The sequence below is a fragment of the Oenanthe melanoleuca genome, chromosome 5, assembly GCF_029582105.1.
Source record: "Oenanthe melanoleuca isolate GR-GAL-2019-014 chromosome 5, OMel1.0, whole genome shotgun sequence".
In the NCBI taxonomy this organism is placed as follows: Eukaryota; Metazoa; Chordata; class Aves; order Passeriformes; family Muscicapidae; genus Oenanthe; species Oenanthe melanoleuca.
The window spans coordinates 11,450,082-11,471,512 of NC_079339.1; the positions used below are offsets into that span (position 1 = coordinate 11,450,082).

General features: G+C 43.5%; 3 protein-coding genes and 2 non-coding genes across 9 annotated transcripts in view; all 5 read left to right on the top strand.

Moving 5' to 3' along the window:
• Positions 1-6,025, top strand: part of DENND2B (DENN domain containing 2B) — a 149,767-nt gene extending 143,742 nt beyond the window's left edge. For all 5 annotated transcript variants that reach the window (XM_056492270.1, XM_056492268.1, XM_056492271.1 and 2 more), the window contains 6 exons: positions 1,031-1,208; positions 2,222-2,263; positions 3,278-3,389; positions 4,342-4,581; positions 4,792-4,878; positions 5,284-6,025. In XM_056492270.1, coding sequence (XP_056348245.1) covers positions 1,031-1,208; positions 2,222-2,263; positions 3,278-3,389; positions 4,342-4,581; positions 4,792-4,878; positions 5,284-5,318 — 694 coding nt within the window. In that variant the 3' untranslated portion in view covers positions 5,319-6,025. The remainder of the gene's footprint in view (positions 1-1,030; positions 1,209-2,221; positions 2,264-3,277; positions 3,390-4,341; positions 4,582-4,791; positions 4,879-5,283) is intronic.
• Positions 6,026-7,573: 1,548 nt separating this feature from the next.
• Positions 7,574-10,481, top strand: RPL27A (ribosomal protein L27a). Its single transcript, XM_056492273.1, has 5 exons — positions 7,574-7,773; positions 8,075-8,138; positions 8,626-8,701; positions 9,474-9,648; positions 10,291-10,481. Exons 1-5 carry the CDS (start codon positions 7,771-7,773, stop codon positions 10,417-10,419), a joined length of 447 nt encoding a protein of 148 aa, XP_056348248.1. The 5' UTR covers positions 7,574-7,770; the 3' UTR covers positions 10,420-10,481.
• Positions 9,026-9,158, top strand: LOC130254578 (small nucleolar RNA SNORA3/SNORA45 family). The gene has a single exon (XR_008840767.1). It is a non-coding gene; the product is annotated as a small nucleolar RNA SNORA3/SNORA45 family (small nucleolar RNA).
• Positions 9,939-10,070, top strand: LOC130254577 (small nucleolar RNA SNORA3/SNORA45 family). Its single transcript, XR_008840766.1, has one exon. It is a non-coding gene; the product is annotated as a small nucleolar RNA SNORA3/SNORA45 family (small nucleolar RNA).
• Positions 10,482-13,329: 2,848 nt separating the features above from the next.
• The window catches only part of TRIM66 (tripartite motif containing 66), a 40,759-nt gene continuing 32,657 nt past the window's right edge, over positions 13,330-21,431 (top strand). Inside the window, exon 1 of the mRNA XM_056492796.1 lies at positions 13,330-13,786. Coding sequence (XP_056348771.1) covers positions 13,567-13,786 — 220 coding nt within the window. The 5' untranslated portion in view covers positions 13,330-13,566. The remainder of the gene's footprint in view (positions 13,787-21,431) is intronic.

A 21,431-nucleotide genomic window follows, 5' to 3' on the forward strand; every position in this document is an offset into this window, starting at 1 on the left:
TTTTAAAGTAGTAACAGCTCTGCTGTTATTATTTATAGTTCTTTGTGGCTACATTAAGCACAGCAGAAATTTGCAATGTGAGAAAATTAGTTCAGGCATGTTGGATCCAAATTTCTGTCATCTCAGCCTGAGAGACAGACGTTGTAGCTGTGAAATGGAGAGCTTGTCTTTATTCCCCTGATGTTAAAACTCACTTGGCAATGATCTTCCTTAATTTTTAACATTTGGAAACCATGTGGTTGCAAAAGGGACTCAGATTCAGTAGATGGAAGGACAACATATGCATGACATTTTCCATGATAATATCAAGCTTTAAAGTTTAGGAGATACCAACCCGTATTTTAGAGTACTCTGCTGAGCAGGATCAATGCCTTTGTCACTGGAGTTGGTGGATAAGCCCTTTAGAATGTATTTTAATAAAAATATGCAGTTGTCAAAAAAAAAAAGTGCAATCTTTGAAAAATGTGTTGCTTTTACCAGATTTCCTTTGGAATAAGTACTGATTGTTGGGGCCTTTTTATATCTGATTTGGTCGAGTTTTCTTCAAGGATTTTTTTCCCAATTTTATTTTACTTTTAATTTTCCTTTGTTCCTGCATTCATGCTTGACTTAAGAACATTACTATGATGCATTTTTATGATTACTGATGTGGTCATAACAGCTAAGATCTGAAGCTGCTTTTGGATTTTAAGCATTGTTCAAAGTGGCTGTTTTTGAGTCCTTTTGGGAACATTGAATCTTGATTTCTAGATCAAACCATCCCCTGACTGCTATGAAACAAATGGATTCTAGGTTGAAACCAACAGATTCTGGTTTTGTACCTTTAGTTTGAAGTCTGCTGTGACCTGCCACACTGCACAGTACAGAGAGGGTTGGGACTGGAAGGGGACCAAGGCCTGGCTGAAGTCACAAATGCTGGAGAGGTGGCACCTTGGGCACTTGCATTTCAGCAGGCTGAGTTTCTCAGCAGGTGGAAGGTGTTGTGAACCAAGAAAAGCCTTTGCTAACCTGGTTGTTCCTCTCTCCCCAGCACCCTGTCAAGCTGCTCCCACGCTGTAGTGGCCCTGCTGTACCCCTTCTCCTGGCAGCACACCTTCATCCCTGTCCTGCCCTCATCCATGATTGACATCGTGTGCTGCCCCACTCCCTTCCTGGTGGGACTGCTCTCCAGCTCGCTGCCCAAACTCAAGGACCTGCCTGTAGAGGAGGTAGGAGCTGGCACCACCATTGTTTGCCTGGAGTAAAGCTGGCCTCTCCCAGGAGAGGGCTGCCACTGGGACATAAATCCTCACAGGTTTAATTTTTAATCTGCCTCTTTGTTTCTCCTCTGCCTGGTTCTCATGGGCAACTGCTTCTTGACAAAACTGCAGCAGTAGCTTTATTCTTCTCTTTTATTCTGCCCCTCTTCCATACCTGGCACATTGTCAGAGACAAGTGAATATTTACCTGGTCACCAGTAAGTAGGGTGTAAATATGCTGCTTTGTTCTGGAACAAGAGGAAGCCATCTGCTGTGACATCTCTTAATCGTTATGGAAGTGGTGCTTGAAGCTATAGCCCACACAGGAAACTAAACCTTTAACAATTTTATCTTCTAAGACTTTGTTGATACTCTATTGGAAATCAAATGAGAGTTGCACTTCATCGACTCTTCCAGTAAAATACCACAAAAATACTCAAGGACACACTCTTTTCTCTCTTGCTTCTATTAGTTTCCTATCATTTTTCTAAGGAATTTTCTTGTGCCCTGTGTGCCTCTGGCCCATGTAAATCTCTGCTCCATTTTCCTTCCTCTTTCCTAACATTGCTCTTCCACATCTTCCCAGCTCCACCTCTCAGCTTTGCTGCTTTGTTACGAATATTTCACACCCTTGCCCTTTGGAATCCTGTTTTCTTTAAACCCCTCTGAAACACTTTACAACTGCATGTTAACAAAAATTATCAGTTATAACTTGCATAGATTTAAGGAAAAAACCCTTTTAGCTTTTTTTAATATATTAATCTAGTATGAGATATGTTGTATTTATGTGAAATTAGACTTGTAGCTCTAAAGCAAACCTTCATGTTGTTTCATAAAGCACACAACTTCTTGTTTCACAGTAGGAATTCGATTCATGTAGAGGCTTGTTCAGAAGATGATCTTTTGCTGTTACAAAGCAAAGAACAAATGAATGTTTTCTGTATCTTCAGATACATTTCACTGCAGTGTTTTCTTTTCTGCAGGCTTTGATGGTTAACCTGGGATCTGATCGATTCATCAGACAGGTAAAGCACAGCTCAGAATGCTGCCATGCTGTCTAGCAAAATGTTTACTCCTAGAGTATGATTTGGTTTATTTGATCAGAGGGATTTGGCAGGAATTGAGTGTGCAAAGGGAAAGTGATGAAGGAAAAAAAGAGTCCTCATTTTCTGTTCCACCTGCAAATAAGAACTTCTTAGGTATGCAGAAGGGATTGAGGCTGTGACTGCCAGAAGGAATCAAGAACTGTACTCACAGTGGAAAGAAAACATCCAAAGATAATCACATCACCTTAGCAAGAAAACTCGTGCTGTTGGAGGTGAAAAGGACAAAAATAGCAAAGAAAATTCCTGAGTGAGAGCACAAAGGTAGAGAATAGTTTAATGTAATAGGAAAAGTGGGAGCCTTCTAAACAAGGAGATAAGGGATCACCATCTCCTGACAGTCATGTGGCACTAAATAATTTCAAACCAACAATCTGCAGGTTGGATGAGGAAATTTTTGTGTTCATTTCCCTGGCTGGTGAACAGTGGCTGCAGAGCTAAAGCTCCTGTGCCTACCTGGCTTCTGCTGAACAAGCATAAAATAAGATGAAGAGAGCAATAGGGGCAAGACCCAGAAAACAAGATAGGCTACAAAACTGTAAAACCAACTGTCAGGGACCAAAGGAGCTGCCTAAAACCAACTACAGCAGCTGTGTGTACACCTAGCAAGGCTTCACATGATGTGTGTTTAGTTAAACACAACTATTTGGACTCTTTGTCATGTAAATTCTGATTCCACATGTAAAGCTGATTCCACATTTCTGTGCTTACCTGCTTTTTGGATTATCATTCCTGACTTTAATCTTATTAAGAGTGACAAGAAATTTTGTTTAGAAGTATTTGTTAGTTGCACATAGATTTTCATTCTTTTATTTATGTAGCCATGACAGTGACAGATACAAGTATTTTTCATCCGAATTCTAAACCTTCTGAAAATATTTGCTGTAGTTCCTGCATAGATTATTGTGGCTTAAAGATCTTTCTTTCCTCTATCAGATGGATGATGAAGACACACTATTACCTAGAAAATTGCAAGCTGCTCTGGAGCAGGCTCTAGAGAGAAAGAATGAACTGATAAATCAGGATTCAGATAGTGATTCAGATGATGGTAAGTTCATTTGGAAACAGGGACTTGTGTAATAAACAAACGTAGGTAGAATTGTGATTTTCCATGCAGGAGAAACAAAGATGGGACCTGAGGTCTCCAATATTTTTGGTGACATCAAAGGTTGTCTGAGCACACAGGGAATGAGACTGATGGCATCAGCCCACAGTGACACCTCCCCTGTGATTTATTTTAATTTCTTTGTAAATGACATGGACTCCCATGGGTCCCTCCAAACCTCTGCTCAAACAGAGCCTTGCAGTTAACTTGGCCCTAACTCAATCCAGATAATTCTCCAGCCTTAGGGGTGTGTCTGAGTTTAGAGTTGCTCTTGGCACTTGATATTTTCAAGAGAGAAAAGCAGGTAAAGAATTTTAGTCCAAGAGGGGTTGGGTTGTCTCTGAAGGTTCACATTTCTCTTCAGCAGTGATAAAAACAGCCCAGGGTGAATTGAGATGCCTGCCGTTAAAAGGTATGAAACAGGCCCCTATTCAGTTTTTGAAATTTGTTTCAAGTCATATGTATTACATATATAAGACTGTTTTAACATCTCAGAAACAATGAAAACACAGATTCTACAATGGACCCTTTTTGATCAGTTTTTGGTGCAGGCTTATTATCCTCAGGGACAAATATTTTAATGCTGAGTCATTCAGAAGTTTCTGAAGAGAACTTGCTCAAGGGTGAGAATGTGAGGTTTGATGTTGATGAAACACCCACCAAATGTTTAATTTTCTGAGCTGTTTGCTGAGGACTTGTAATTGTGGCTGACTCTTGGTCACGGAACACCAATTCTGCAGACTGGCACCCTCTCCACCTGCACCCAGGTGTGCAGGGAGCCGCTGCCAGATGTTAGCATGGCATCAGGGAACATGCACAGCCTGGCATGTGGGGATAATGCTGACAGCTCTGGTAGCAGCTGATTGTGGTGTCTTATTGCCGCCTTATTTTGCAGAATGTAACACCCTGAATGGATTAGTGTCTGAGGTTTTTATCCGATTCTTTGTGGAGACAGTTGGCCATTATTCCCTGTTCCTAACCCAGAATGAAAAAGGAGAGCGTGCCTTCCAAAGGGAGGCTTTCCGTAAATCTGTGGCCTCCAAGAGTATCCGCCGCTTCTTGGAAGTTTTCATGGAATCCCAAATGTTCGCTGGCTTCATCCAGGACAGAGAGCTGAGGAAGTGCAGGGCTAAAGGTGAGGGTGGGCGTCTCCCGCGCGGCGCGGGTTTCGCTGTTCGCCGGGATCGCGGCACCGCCGGGAATCCCGCGCGCTCCCGGGGAAGCGGAAGCGCATCCCTGGAACCGTGCCCGGTTCCGGAAGGGCTGGGAGCGGAGGGAGCTGGGGCGGGAGCTGGGGCGGGCCCGGCCGGGCACGGCTCACCCCCGCTGTCTGTCTGCGCCGCAGGGCTCTTCGAGCAGAGGGTGGAACAGTACCTGGAGGAGCTCCCCGACACGGAACAAAGCGGCGTGAACAAGTTCCTGCGAGGCCTTGGTGAGGAAAGTCCTCAGCAGTGCTTCTGAAATGAGTTTTCATGGTGGTGGCGGGCTTTGGTTGTCGTTTGTTCTTTTCTTTTTAATTTGGAAAGCCTGAGCTGGACGGAGGTAGTCAAGTGGTTTCAGCGTGATAGGAATTACAAAAAAGTAAACAATGGAAACATAGTTAAAGGTGATAAAACCGGATTTAATTGTGGTCCTTGTTAACACTTTCATTTTCACTGGGGGATAATGGAGGAGTGGAACAGGAAGGTGTGGGAGCAGTCGGTGTTCTGTAACTCAGCCCTCCCTGCTGGCGCTGAGTGGAAGAGTTACCCCGCAGCAATTACAAGTTAGACCCATTTGCTGTCACTTTTGGTTGACTTCCCATATCTGCTAGAGACTGACGGTGTGCTTCCTGTAGGTAACAAGATGAAGTTCCTCCACAAGAAGAACTAGCTCCCTCCTGCTGAAGCACCAGCCCGAAGCCTATTTATTGATGGCACTGCGGCGTTGGAGCGCGGAGCGGGAGGAGAGCTGGCAGCAGCTCCAGCCGTGGCCCTGGGTGCTGTGTCACTGTGCCACGGGATGGCTCCTCCTGCATTTGGGTAGAGTTTGTACATAATGTGCTGTAAGCTTTTGTAACTGATTTTGTAATGAGCGAGAAAACTGTGGTAAATATTTGTATATTCCTGAGAATACCAGGTGCTTGGTTTTTTTTTTTGTTTTTTTTTTTGTTTTCTTTAGTATGAGTTGAGTTATGCTTGGTGCAAAAACGAGTAGCTGATTATGTGCAGCTGACTGTCTCGGCAGAACCACTGACTTCAAGGGATGTTTGATGCCTGAACACTGTGGGGTGAATGAGCTCGGGTACGTGGGAGAGGTTGTACACACGGGGCCGCTCTCTTGTCTGGCTGCTTGTTTCCTTCAAATTAACTTTAAAGCAGAAATAACAACGTAACTTGACAATAAGGTACTTGGTTCACATGCCAGAACCTCCACTTGGTTTGAACTCTGGTCAGTAAACCCCTTATAACCCATTCTGCACTAAGACTGCTAAGCCTGGGGAGATCTCAGCTCTCTGACTTGCAAGCTGCAGCAAGTAGGTACAGTACAGCCTTTCCTAATGTATGTATGTATGGATCCTAATAAACTCTGTAAATAGACCTGTTTGTTTATATTCATTGCAGACCTCTGCACTTCCTCAGGTGGAGCAGGTACAAACCTAGCGACTTGCCTGTGATTTTTAAATGAATATGTAATTAAAGTGTAAAGTGGTTATTACGAACCTGTCTTTTGGTAGGTTTGCTATTTCACAACATGTAGTTTGGGGTTTCTCCAGTGTTTTGCACCAGGGAACCTTTTTAACCAGTTTTATCCTAACAAGCATTTCATGGATTGGCAGCAAATTATTTTATCACTGTATCACAGATACTGCTCCTGACCTACGGTATTTTCAGTTGGCTTTGTGCTGTGCATGGTGCTCAAGTGTCACATTCTTCCTTGATCTGGAAACAGAACTCCTGTTGAGATTCTATAAGTTTTCCCATAGTCTGAAGAAGAAAATATTAATATAAAATATTTTAATATGTAGCAAGTCTGACAGATAAAGAAAATTAGCTCAAGCCTCTTAAAGGAGACGCAGCACGCTGTGGTTTCACCGTTTGCGGCGTGGTTGCCGCAGCGAGAGCGGCTTTGAGGCTCGCGCAGTTCCTAACCTGGCAGTGGTTCTGGTGTGCTATCAGCCTCATACAGCAAATTCGAGGGGCCACTCATAAAAAGGTGAAGCCATTTCCTTTTTCAATTACCTCCCTCACATTCAAAAATACACCAAAGCTGCTTAAGTGTACATAAATGTCTGTGAAATACCAGGTGCTTTTGGTTCAGGGGAAATGTCACCACAACTGATAATTTCCATTAGTTTTCTAGTTCTGTAATATGCTCCAACTTCCAGAATGATTCCTAGATGTAATTCTTGAGAGTGGAAAGAGTAATGTCATTTGTATGGCTGGCTTCTGGCCTTTTTATAAGCAACAGCTGCTAGTGAACGTAGGGGGAAATACATAATTCCTCTTTAAGGAAATGATGGATAAAACACTATCAGGACATGCTGTGGAGTTTGCAAAGGCAACACGGAAATGCCAATGTACGAGGACATGATGCTGTAAAACCCATCTCCTGCTCCAAAGCTGTTTTCCTCCATTTGCACTTTAAAAATTAAAGGAGAAAACTTTTAAACATTGTGTTATCTGTCAACGTGTTCCCACTTTTGTAATGTGAGTCAGAGGTGAAATCATGGCCCTAAAAAATCTGTAGGTGCCTTTTTCAGACTACAGCTGTGTAAAATAACCCTTGTGGTACCTGGAGGTCTGTGTTTGAAGGGATCAGATGAACAAAGACCAAGGAGTGCATTATTTTCCCTACTAAATTAGTTGTTAAAACTAATGGTGTGCCTGAGCATGGAAAATTTTAAGTGCATCAGGAAAATTCTGAAGAAAAATAAATCCGGTGCTGAGGCCTGCGTTTAAAATTTGTAAAGTTTTGTTTAAAATCTTAACAGTATCAAGCCCATTTAAAAAACCCCTAGAAACCAAGCTTAAGAAACAGTAACACTCCACGAATTCACACTTCAATGTGGCAAATAATTGTGTTTAAGGAGGTAGTGTTCATTTTAACAGTGTCCGACTGTTATGACTATTAAATAAAAAGATCGAACTTGCGAATTTCCGTAAATCCCGGTCAAAACGCTGCCCTTCCGCGCCGGGAGAGGTCGGGCCGCTGTGCCCGCCCCTCAGAGCGCCGCCCGCCGCTCCCGCGCTGCGAAACCTCGCGAGATCTCGGCCCCGCCCCCGCGCCTTCGCCCGCTCTCGCGAGAGCCGCGCCCTTTCTCTCCCTCGCGCACGCCGGCAAGATGGTGGGAGCAGCGTCCGGGCCGGGATGGGATGGGATGGGATGGGATGGGATGGGATGGGATGGGATGGGATGGGATGGGATGGGATCAGATCAGATCGGATGGGATCGGGGCTCCGCGGGACAGGACTGCGGAGTAGCGGAGGGCGGTGGGGATTCGCGGCTCCGAGCCTGCGGCGGGTGGGAGCGGTGCGGTGTGGCCGGTCCGCCATGGCGCTGGGCTGCGCGGGCCCCGGGGCGGGCGCGGGGCTCTCCTGGCGCTCGCTGCCCGCCTCGCTCACGGCTGCTCTCCCCCTTCCCCGCAGCCTTCCCGGCTAAGGAAGACCCGCAAGCTGAGAGGCCACGTCAGCCACGGCCACGGCCGCGTGGGTGAGTGCAGAGGCCGCGGGTGCGCGGGGCCTTGGGCGGCGCGGCCCCAGCGCTGAGGGGAGGCGGCTGCGCCTCCCGGGTCCCGCAGAAACGGGGCTGTGGGGCAGGGCCCGCCGGGGCTGAGGGGAGTTTGCTGCTCCTCCCGGGTCCCGCAGAAACAGGGCTATGGGAAGGGCCCGCCAGCACGGTGGAAAGTAGCGAGCAGGCTGAAGGAAGCCGCAGTGTGCAGGAGCAGCTGCCACGGTGGTGGCTGAGCGAGTCTTGCACGCTTTAGACTCCCTGGGTTTGTAACTTCAGCACTGTTCAGCCGATCGGTACTGGGTATGCGACATCTTAAACTTAGAGCACAGTACAGTCTCCCTTTCAATGTTCTCCATTCCAACCTCCACACCACGCGATAAAATAACTAGTTTAAGTTGATATTGGAAATATCTCTTAAGTATTATGTGTAATATTAATGTAATAACCTTAAAGTTTTTCTTCTCAGGCAAACACAGGAAGCATCCTGGAGGACGTGGTAATGCTGGTGGTTTGCACCATCACAGGATTAACTTTGATAAATAGTAAGCTAATGTTTTTAATATTTACTAGCAACATGCATGCTCCTGAGGTAGAAACAGCTGACTTTCATGTATCTGCAATCCTATGTGTTTCTTCCTTTAAAGGGAAGTGTACATTATAGCTGCTCATGTCCCCACTTATCCTGAAATCAAAGGCCTTTGCACTCACCATCTTGGGGAGTTGAGTGTAGCATTAGGTAAAGTTGACCAAGTTTGCCTTTTACAGTGTGGTCCCTGTTTATCAGGGCACACAGATCAAATTCAGGATGTGGTGTTAATCCAAACTGCATGCTGTTGGCTGCATCAGGTGAGGGATGTTGTCAGATTCCCGAGACTATAGAGTCACAGCTGGGCCCTGCCCGTGGTCCTGGTGTGCTGGAGTCCTCGGACAGCAAGCACTGATCTCTATTCACTGGCTGTGCCCTCCCTGGCTCAGCCAGTCACCGGGTTAGTGACAGCAGTGCCAGAACTTGCCAGGCAGGGCAGCCCTCCCTGGGGTCCTGGAGGTGGGGCTTCCCAGGAAATACAGGCTCAGCGGTGAGGGGGATTGACTTGGGAGTTCAAGGGAGAAGAAACACTTACAGAGAATGTAATTGTCCCTTGGTTTGGATACTAATCATTACTGCACCTGAATTCTAGACATACTAATATGAAAATGTGCCATTTTGGATACGTGGATTTAATAAGATACTTGTTTCAGTGTTTAGTTTATAGAGTTCTGCTTGTTCAGGATGAATTAAAAATGTGATCTCACATGGAATGTGTTCGTTCACAGTCACCCTGGTTACTTTGGGAAGGTAGGCATGAGGCACTACCACCTGAAGAGAAACCAGAAGTTCTGTCCCACTGTCAACCTGGACAAGCTGTGGACGCTGGTCAGCGAGCAGACGCGGCTCAACTACGCCAAGAACGAGGCCGGCCTGGCCCCGGTCATCGACGTGGTGCGCTCGGTGAGTTCCTGAGGGGCTCAGCCTGCCACTCCTGCTCCCCCCCTGAGCTGGGCCTGGCCCTGGGAAAGCTGAGCTGCACATAAGCTCCAGTGCTCAGAGGCTCACCAGGCAGATCCCCTGGGCTCTGAGTGCTTACAGAAGCACTGTAAGAACTTCTTCTGGTACTGGTGTGTGTTTGTGGACAGGCACTGCCCTCCTTTGGCTAGGTGGTGAAGGATGGCTTGTTGGAAATGTTCCTGAAGGAGCAAAGCCTTGGTGGAGCTGGTCTCACACCATGTTCCCTGTCCACCCTCGAGACTAGAGTCACATCTCCACATGTTTGGTTGTCTTGGTGTGCTATAGTTCTCGGACAGAAACTTCTGATCCATATTCACTGGCTCTGATGTCCTGTGTCTCAGCCAGCCACCGAATCAGAGACAGTGCTCTGCCAGGTGCTAGTGTTCTGCCTCCCTGTTGGCCACTTGGGGCCCACTTCTCACCTGCAGTGACTTCAGCAGCTGTTTTGTTAATTGTCTTTGTGTCATGATTGTCCTTATAATGTAATTAATTTACTACATGAGGTGATCATGGTTTTGTTTTCAAGGCCTGAATGTAGGAGCCTGCAAGCTGATTACACTGAACTTCTGTTTTAAATCTTTCTAGGGCTACTACAAAGTGCTGGGCAAGGGGAAGCTGCCCAAGCAGCCTGTCATTGTGAAAGCAAAGTTCTTCAGCAGAAGAGCAGAGGAGAAGATCAAAGAAGTTGGTGGTGCCTGTGTGCTAGTGGCATAAAAGTTTTGATTTTATTCAAAATTTTTGAATAAACGATGCATAAAATCAGCTCATTTACAGAAGTTTGGGTTGTTCTGATTTTTCTTTCCTGACTTTTACAGAGACAGTTCACAGTTTTAATCTTACCTGCATAATTTTTGGTCAGTGGTTTGACTGCTGCTCACTTCATTTTGAAATTGCCTGACTAGAGTGTTCAGTACCTGCCATGCGCAGATACCTCATTGTTTTGTCTTTATAGGATGGCAGAATGATGTTCTGTATTTGTGCTGCTTTGTTAGTGATCCTTCCTACAGCTGTCTGAAAAAAGAATGAATACCAGAATTGAATACCAGAATTACATCCAGGGGAGATCTGTGGGGGTGGAACAGCAGGAGTGTCAACAAAGAAATGCAGTGTGACAGTGGTGTACCAGTATCTTAACATTTGCAATTTCTGCCCTCCCCAGGCTGGGTGTGCAATTCCTGCAATTCCCACCTGTGGGACAGAGCTGGTGCCAGCTATCCTCAACTTTCCTTACAGCTGGCAAAGCAATGGCACAGCTCTAGAACTGCTCTGTGTGAAGTTCTGATGTATTGGGTTTAAAATGACTGCCTGAAATGGTCCTTGTTTGGTTGTAACATCAAATTAGGACTTCCGGTGTCTGCAAGGCTTGACTGCATGCCAAAGCAGGATTCAACGGTAAAAAAATCAACTAAATTCAGTGAGCTGGTTTTCAAATATAAGACTAAAAGCCTATAAACACTAACTTATTTTATGCTCACTGCTGAAGTTGATGGAAATTATCTTCTAGTATGTGTGATAGAGTCCTAGTTAATTAGCTTCTAGTGTATGGCAGCCATTAAATTTAGAGGGCTTTTGGGGTGAGGTTGATGTGCATTCCATTTATTAAATAGTTCATGTTATCCTGTGGTACTGCTGCTTGTGAATAGCTGTGACATAAAGGGACACTTGGTTCCAAACTGCAGAGGAGTTTGGGAACTGTCTCTCCCTGGCTGGGACTGCTGTTCCCTGGTGTGTGATGCTGGATGTAGCTCCATCCATCCAGCACTTCCTGGCCCCAGCCATCCCTCCAGTTCTTTATCCAGTGACCAGGGCACTCCCAGGCCACGAGCAGCCAGTTTCTCCAGGAGAGTGTGTGGGAAATGGTGTCCAAGGCTTTCCTGCACTCCAGACAGACAGACAGCAGGCACAGCCTTTCATCCCCCCAGTGGGTCACCTTGGCAGAGGAGTCAGGTTGGCCAAGCAGGACCTGCCTTCCATAAACCCACACTGACTGGGTTTGGTTTTATTGCACAAGTGCCACTTGATGGTGCTGGAGGTGATCTGCAGCAGGACCTTCCCCAGCTCCAAGGTCAGGCTTGTAGTTCCCTGGATTCTCCTTCCAGGCCTTGTAGCTCATTACAGTCTTCTCCTTCAGCTGCCTGACTTTGCATACCTGCCTCAGAACACAATTTTAAACACATTTTTTTCACTCTTCCTACCAAATAATTCTGCTCAGGTTTGTATGTTGTTCAAAAGGCATAAATTGAATTTTTCAGTAACCTGCTTCTGTTCATCCGGCCCCAGATTTGGCTTTTAGGGTGACAGAGCATTTCTCAGTATCAGGCTTTGTTTGCACTGATTCTCTGTGCGTGGATGCTTTGGGCTGTGGTTTCTCTGTGTCAACAGTGTGGTACTTTCAGACCTCAACTTCCTACTGCACACAGTACATATTTTTGTAGGTGCAGCTTTGTCTTCTTAGCAACAGGAGCTGCAAGAAATGACAGAGATGAAGTGAGCTGAGAGGCTGTGCTGCCTTAGTGACATTTGCCTCTGGTAGATGGTTGATGAAGATGCACTGTAAAAAGTGAGCTTGTGTAATAGGCACTGATAAAATGTTAATTAAACCACAGGTACAGCTGGCACAGCTCATTTCCAAAGGGACCTCTGGTTTTGGAATTGGAATTTGAAGTTTTAGTGGTAGGTTTGAATTTATCTAAGTAATTTGTCAGTCAAGTTGGTGGGTATCTACCTAGTTGAATGGGTCTTGGGTATGAAATAGGATGCAGACTTTAACATGGGGTCCATTTTTCTTCTAAAATATTTTAAATACTGATGACTTCAGGATACAATGATTAAAAAAACCTACTGGTTGTTAATTTCTGAGACATTCATAATTTTTTTTTTTTTTTTTTTTTTTTTTTTTTTTTTTTTGCATTGCAGAATAAAAACCCAAACTCAGATCTGCTTCTTAACCATTTCCACTGTAATCTCCCAGCAGCCAGAATCTCTCAGGAGAGCTGACAGCCCTAGGATCAGAGCTGCTGCTCTGTGCTGGAGGAATCTGGAGATTGTAGCTCCAATTGCATCCTGCTGGTAGCAGGGCCACTGTGCCAGGGCAATCAGCAGCTACATGGGACTCTGCTCCCAGGAAGCTGGATCAGCTGAAGAGTGACCCCAGAGGAAATGAGGCTTTATCTGCTTTTTCTCCTCTGATACAACCTGCAGGAGCTGCCCTTTGCAGTCAGGATCTGATCAACATCTCTGACAATCTCAGAGCTGAGGATGAAACATGAACTGCAAAACTCTCAGTTGACCTTGGGGAGCTTAGGCTGGTGGGAGGATCACTGGGAAGCTCAGGTTTGGTCTATAATCTGATCTGTGGTCATCTTGATAGCTGAAATTTGATTACTGCAAAATGAATTTTCGATAAAGAAATTGTCAGAAGATGCTGTACATTTTTCAAGGCAACTTTCTAACATGCATTGCTAAAATGATGGATGTATGGGTATTACTGAAAACTAAAAAACTTGAGTGAAATTATAAAAGCAGTCAGAGAATCTCATCATTTTATTGCACAGTTTCAGTGCTTCTAGCAGGAAATGTACAGCGTGTGACAATTCAGCTTTGTAAGTAGATCGATAGAGCAGATTAGTTCAGTTTTTACAGAAATAGTAGAGAGATAGTGGGATCATGGTTTGTAAACCTTAAACCACACTTTCCTGCACAACAACAATCTGCAGAGATATTCTCTGTAAAGCAGGTATGTGATTTTCAGCTGCAAGGAACTTTTTTTTTCCACAATGTTGTTTATTTGATCGTGCATCCCGTGTTGCCCTCTGCTTTTCACTTGGGTGATCAAGAGTTCTGTGAAGTGCAGGGCTTGTCATGAGCCATTTTGTGACTCTTCATGTTTTTGGGGCCAGACTTCAGCCAGCAGGGATGGAGAGGCTGGATCTGCTGAGGAATTGTTGGGTGTGCAAATGGGAGCTGCGGAGGAGGGAGCCCAGGATGCTCCCGTGCCTCCATTCCGTCTGTAAGGACTGCCTGCCACACCTGATCCAAGGATACAGCTGCATTCCCACTGACTATGAGGTCCTCTACGAAGGTAATGTTTCAGAATCTCAGTATTTCTGTGCTCTTTGCAATACAGTATTATAAAAAGAGGTGGACTGAGAAGTACATTTTGAAGCACTACAGCACTACTTTAAATTGATAAACCAGGAGAGTAAAGATTTGTGTGAGCAGAGAGTGAATTTGGGACAAGCCACCTTGGTTATGTTTTTCATCCAACAGCAGTGTTTTGAAGAGAAATGACACAGCCAGGCAAGATTTTAACATTTTTTCAGAATGGGCTGGATGTTTCACTTACCAAGTTTACATTATGAATATTTGATTTTCTTAGCTTAACAAATGAATAAATTCTACAAGACTGCTTCCAGAGCAGATTTTTTTTTTGCCATCTTTTTGACATGCTGGACCTTTCTATGGTACTGTTGTGGTGACAGTTTTGTTTTCCTTCACCCCCTCCTTCAGTGCCTCCCTAACAACACAAAAACACCCAGTTCTGTGTTTCTAACAGAGTAATAATAATTGTTATTACAGTATGTGTATTCTGGTGCACTGAAACTCTTACCTTGTTGTGAGAGTTGTTTCTCTCTACCTTAACCCTTGTGGCTGTAACTCACCCTAACAAGCTGAGTTAACTAGTGAGGATAAGAAACATTTTTTGGCTGTGCTTTTTGAAGTCTTGGGAGTTATTTGTACAGTTTTTGGTCGTGATGTTAATAGAAAATGTGTAACTTTTTTTCTAAATAAAACCTAGATGACAGAATATAGGAATTTTAACTGAATCAATCTTAATTGCTGTGAGGAAGCATTCCAGACTCATTATTAATTTACAAGAGCAAAGGAGTATAGATAACTTGTATTTTCACAGGCTTTGAACTTTAGTTGAGTAGGAGGCATCATTTATTATCTCTTCTGTAGCAGATTTAGAAACGTGTATGAAGAGAAGAGACCTTCCCTGAGGTGAGGGTGATCAGAATCAGTGAGATGGCACAAACTAGACTAGTTCAGGTTTGAGAACAAATGGAATCAGAGGTCACTGTTGGAAGGCTGGCAAAACACAAAAGTTTAAGGAAAAGGCAAAGGAAAAAACTATTCATGTGTAGGGTACAGACAGAAAAAGATATGAAAGTAGAGAAGGAGAGAAAAAGGACAAGTCCTTAAAAATTTTAATGCTCAGTCAAAGTAGGCCTAAGGTCTGGGGGACCTCTCTGTAATAAAATACTGTTGAAAAAAACACTCCATTACTTTTTATGTGTCCTCATTTGACATCTCAGCCATTCTTCTCCTCTTTCTTTCTGTTCACCAAGTGGAGAAGTGAGTTTCTACCACTTGCTGATCTTGGATGAAGTGCAGCTACAAATTCTCATGAGTTGTTAAAATGTTGGATATTTCCTTAGGGTGGAGCAGGAATTGTTTGTCTATAGCAAAAAAAGAATAAATACTAGTTTATTTCTGTATTCCTGAAGTTTCTCTGTTTAATTCTTCATTCTTGTGTAGATAGAGAACTTCTGTGGGAAAGAGCAAGACTAGAGAAAAGAAATAATGAACAGTGATGACCCAGTAAATGAAGTGAGGCACCAGGTGCAGAGACTCAGTTAATCTATGAGTAAGGAAAGCAGCAAAACCAAAACATCTGTGTCCTTAATTAAGCCAATGGCTGAAAGTGCAGCCACCATAGGTCAGGCAGGATAAATTTGTGAACTCTTCTGATGCCATGATGTTCAACGTTGCTTATCTGATTTCTGAGTTATGGGTAGTAAAATTCCAGTTTTCAGTGTCATCTTTGATTATATGCAGCTGCCAGTGGTAAACTGTAAGTGCAAGTGCTAAACCATTTTAGCTGAGTAAATGTAAAATACTGCCTGTAAGAAAAATATGTTCCTTACTATGAACTTCTCAAGCAAAATGTAAAGATGCAAACAATAAATGTATTTGCAAATGAAATCATTCAGAGATTTGTCACAAAAAGAATATTTGAATGTGCAGGTTTCTGTATGCTTTACTACAAGTAGTTCTCTGCTAAGATAAAACTCTTTTTTAGTTTGTTGTTTTCTATTAAGTTGCTGAGAGGCTGGAGGTAAGCTCACATTTGATTTTAGTGCTTTAAATATCACCAATACATTAATTCCAAAAGTAGTCAAATGAGGACCAGTGAAGGTGCTTTGATGGGAGAAATTAATATTTTTGCAGAACTGTCTCAGCTAAAGGGTTTGTTTTTGGCTTTGGTTTTTTTTGTTAACAAAAATAAAAATCACAGGTAATTGCTGTTCGTCACAGTTAGGACCCCTGAGAACAAGGCAGATCAGAAAAGATGTATTGAAACACCTTGCAGACTTCTGCTACTGATATAAGCCCTGAAATTCTTGACATTTTGTGACCACATTGTGTAATTAGCCTAACTTGTAAAGTAAAATGTTAGTAGAAGTTGCTTTGTGAAATGGTGGATTTAATTATATTATGTTTTTGTATTGAACTTGTATGTTGAGCTATTAGTTTCTGCAATTCTATTTAAAAATTTTTTTGCCCTTTTGTATTTCTCAGGGCTGGATAACAAAGCTCCTGGAAAATGGTGGTGTGATTTCTATCCATGTTCTCTGCATAACTCAAAAACTGTCCATGCTTGTGTTGTGTTAACTTAATGCCATGAAATGTGGTAGGGTTTATGTATTAGAGAAAAGCAAACAACTTGGAGAAAATCAGACTTTTAAAGAGGGCAAATGTGCCTTCAGCTATTGATAAATATCCACTTGCTGCATTTTGTTACCTCCTGCTGAAAATAAACAGCTTGTGTGGTAGGTGCTATATATATTTATATAACTGTGGATCCCTAATTGTGAGCACTTGTTAGTGAGGCACATCCAAAATCAGCAAGGTGTTGGTCAGAGATATCTTCAGGAGGGTTTATTTCAGGAACAGGGTTGAGCTTTAGGGCTGCTTTGGCTCATTTTCAGCATGAGGTTTTGGCATGTGAAGTTTGGAGCACTGGTTTTGGGAGACTCCAGGTGCTGACACACAGAGCCTTAGCTTGTATTCAGCCTGTATTTAAATAATAAAAATGAACAGACAAACAAAACACATCTACAGGGTTCTTTAAACCACAGCTTAGTTTTCAGTGAGGAATTTAGCTGCCTTGTGGTATCTCTAGGATACCCAATAAATGAGTGCATCAAAACAAAGTTAAGGCAAGTGATGCAATGCAATGATCTATTAATTCTGAAGGAGAACACCCTTTTGCTTTAATTAGAGCCACTTAGAACCAAGTGCATGTCTTACCTCTACAAAGGGAAGTAGAAAGATTATTCTGAAGAGAGAAACTGATCATAATGTATATATTTAGTCAACTTAAAGTGGGTTTAAAGTTAGTCAGCCCTTTGCACTCTGCTGTTTGGCTGCCAGATCCAAAGGGCAAAGGAAACAATGAGGGGTTTAGTTATGTAGATATGAAACTGTAGAGTGGGAGGTTGTCTTCAGAGCTCTTTCCTATAACCTGTAATTGGGTCTCCAAGGAAATGTAAATGATGCCTGCAGCTTGAGCTGTAGTTAATGCTCTCTGAGAATAATTATTCTGATGGTTGTTGGAGGGAAAAGAGCAGAGGAATAGGTGCAACATGTGGACAGCAAGTACAAATGTGGTGTGTGTAGTAGCTCCACTGTTTGTTTCTTTATGCTAAACGATTCTCATGATGATAATAAGTAAATTATCTGCATTGATTTATTTCTGAGGCAGTCAGCTTGAGGGTTCCTTCTATTTAACCCTGACCAGACTGAAAGACCTTGAAACAGAGCTGTGAGCTGTGGCTTTTCATGGTTTCTTTTTTGGTGTCCATGGGTGGTGGAGAGGTTACAGCTGGCATTTTAGAGGTGATTTCTGTAAATGATCCAGAGCTCTGTCACTTAGATTGCTGTAGTATAGGAATAAAAACCTTGAAACCACTCAGAAATTCTTTATTTGTACTTTTTACAAAGGGACAGTCTAAGTGTTATTATTGCAGGGAAAGAGCTGTGGCATGAGAGAGATCCAACCTGTGGGCTTGAACAGGGCAAGGCAGAACCTTGTTATTTCCTGAGAGCTGATTTTGGATATCCCAGGTGTGGAGTTGGGGTGCCTGACTAATGGATCCACTGCCTCTGAAATTCCATTTTTCCTCAGCTCTCTGTCGAGTTGCTCTGGCTGATGGGAGTGTGGGGATGGAAATAACCACGGTGGCTGCTGAGAAAGGGCTGCAAACTAATTCAGCCAAGGCAGCACCTGCTGCTTCAGCTTTCCAGGGCTCAGAGGCACAAACACAGCCACGCACAGAGCTACACACCCCTCTGTGGTGCTGGAGCCTTTGTGGTGATGTTCAGATGCTGGGCATGGGGGTGAAAGGAGCAGTGGGGCTCTGGAAGGGTTTAGATGTGTTTAGATGTGGGATTGTCCCTCCACATTCCTCATGTGCTCACCCTTTGTAGGGGTCTGCTCAATACAATGTGGTCTCCAGAGATTCTTCAGCAGCTGAGAACTCAAGTACACCAAGGATATCTTATGTGTGGTTTAACCTGCATACAATTCTCAAGTAGGGCTTTATTCTGAAACAGGGCTTAAACCCAGTATTGCTAGCCTTTCTAAACTGATGGTCATCCCTTTAGCAGTGAAATGGGATGTGATAAATAACAATTTCAAGAGCTAAACAGCAGGAGGCACTTAACTTGTAAAAGATAATTTATGCAAATGTTCCTGCCTCCTTCCAGCCAATTTAATTTCCATGCAAAAATGGAATGTGTCAACATCTCTGTCAGCTTTTTGCTACTTCTGGAGATTTGGCCTCCCTTTAGGCATCATGATTGTACCTGATCTCCTAATATGTAAACTGTTGTTTGAGCCCTGTAATTCCTTGTTGAGTTGCTGTTTAGATCCAGAAATTGCATCATTCTCATACGTGCAAACAGTGAGTCTCCAGGGCTTCTCCTGCTCTTCCCTTCACCCACAGTGCTCTGATAATGATATATTTAAATGAGCTGTCTGCAAAGTGCAGCTTCTTAAAACAGATTAGCACTGGTGTTTGGAGGCAGAGGTGAGGTAGGAAGGCAAGAAAAATATTTGGGTTTTGGTCTGCAAAAAGTGCTGTGGGGGTGAATGGCATTGTAAGACCTGCTGCTGCCTGGGCTTGGAAAAGCTCCTTTTTCCTTCTGCTCCAGTCTGAGGATGGAGTGAAGACCCAGGCAAGAAAGGAAGTAGGACACTGCTGTTCACTTTGACTATGGGATTTTTATCTGGGAAAAATACAACCAAGGCAAACTTTGAGAGGCCTGAGTGAATCCTAGAGGAGAGAAAGAAGGCAAGAGGAAAAAAACCTCTGCACCTTGTGGTGACTCAGTGCGCCTTCCTTCCCTGCTGATCTGCCAGAATTCCAGGCCAAAGAAGAGGGAGCAGCCCCAGGAGGGGTGCAGTGACTGCAGCCTGCACCACAGCACTGCCTGAACTGGGAATTCCTGGAGTTCTTACCCCCACCTGCCCCCAGAACAGGGGACTCTGAGCAGCTCTCTACCCAGAGCACAGGTAAGGGGCTCCCAGGGCAATGGAAACCTCTCCAGGTTTCCAGGAAAATGTGCCTTGCTGCTGGTTTGCACTCTGAGCACGAGCACAGCCTGATGCTGCTTGTGGCTGTTTGTAAATATGCAATTATTTGCTTAATTTCAGGTTAATTGCTCCACAGTTCATTTTCTAGTGTATTTATTATGCCAAGCTAATTTTTGGTTCTTTGGGGAATTCATATTGAAAAAGATGGGGCATTTCTAGAGAGGACAGGCTTTTTAGTAAGTGGAAAAGGTATAAAATTAGCCCAATTAGCTGAACAAGTGTGATCTCCAAAGCCACCATGCTCAGGCAAGATGCAAATTTATCTCTTGTGCTTTTATTAAATTTTTAGATACAGGATTCACTATTAGGTGTTTTTGATTAGTAGTAGTAGGAAATGACTTGAATCTATGGCTTCCTCTATTGCTGTGGTGTTCCCATTATTTTTTCTCTTAACTGCTCTTTTTAAAGGTCATTAAATTTTCTTTTTAAATTAAGCTGATGACTCTGCATGTCTTATGATCATCTCAAGGGAGTTTTAGATTTGCAATCATTATAATTTACTTGGATATTTGAGACACACTCACATTTGCACAATCAAAGCTGTGCTTGGTGGTCTGTGGCAATGAGTCTAAAACAAAGCTCTGACCTTGCTCCATGGGTATCTCTGGAACAACACTGATTTTAGCAGCATAACTTGGATCTAAAACCTGGGAGAAAACTGTGCTGTTCCATCCAGGGCATCACTTTTAGATAATATTAATCAGATTAATGGCATTTATCTTCCAACTGTTGATTACATTTCTCAGCACATATATAAGGGAAGTTTTTGTGCAGAACTGAAACCCATGCATGATTTGTGTTTTCTAAGCATGAAAATGATCAAAGTTTGTCTCTAAGTTTGTTTTTTTTTTAATTGAAAAACACTAAAAAGAGGATCTTGCTCATTATCACACTAAAGCATCCTAATTATGCTGTATTCTGTACTTTGCTGGTTTGTAACAAATAAGCAGAATTTAAAGCTCACATGCACATGCCTGAGGCCACAAGCACTCCAGGAAGTGTCATTCAATTGGTTTAATTTGATTGAACATTCTGCACTGACAGAATAGTGTTGGAACATAATAAAATTGTAAATTCAGTAGTAACCTTTTTTACCCTGTGTGCTGTGCTGATGGAAGTTGTCCTTGCTGGGACAAAGGACAGGAAGGTTTTGTGTGTGCTCACCCATAGAGAGTGAGAGTTGTGGGTTTCTTACTCCAGAAATCACCTGTTGGCTGTTCCCCTTTTGGTCCCTTTGTGGAGGTTTCTAGCTACAAAAATTGGAGGTAATTCTGGTGCTTTTTCATCTGCAGTCCTTACAGGAAGGATGCAAAGTAGAGGAACTGTTAACAGGATTTCTTCAGCTTTCTACAATCATGGGCATCTTTATCAGATAATTTTTAGAAACCTTTGCAGCTCCTGCCAGCAAACACCCCTAAACAAGGCTCAGTTTACCTTCCTGCTGAGCAGAGCTCTGGAAATTGCCTGTGTTACCTTTCCCCTGGGGTAACTTGTGGCTGAGTCACCTGTGGGCACAGCCTGTTCTTTCTCACATCTGCATGAACTCTCAGGGTTGTGTGAAATGCACAGTAAAATGAAAAGTTCAGGTAGATTGTGGTCTGCTACTTGGGCTCCCAAATCACAGTTCTGTGGTAAATGCACCCTTGAAAAAATAGAAAGCAGTTATGCTTTTGGTTTTATACAGGATTTGGGCTAAAAGAGATCTAAACCTCATGGAAATGGTTCTTAGTGAAGGATGTTCTTCAAAGGAGATGTACCAGAACTCAGAGTTTCTTCAAAGCATTTGTGAATGGAGGTGAATGTGCTCAGACATCTGAAGAGTGCTTTTGTCAGAAGTGGAAATCTAGGAATGTTTTGGGGTCTGTGTGTCCCAATATAAAACATAAATATAAAATGTCAATATAAGATGCTGCTGTTAAAGGCACAGTAGCCCAGCTCTGAAATTGTAGACATTCAGAATTAACATTCTGCCCCTGGCCAGGGACTGCAGGAGCCCTGTCCCAAGGGACAGGTAATACCAAGCACCTGGAAAACAGGAGATGCTCTGGTAATGGTGTAATGT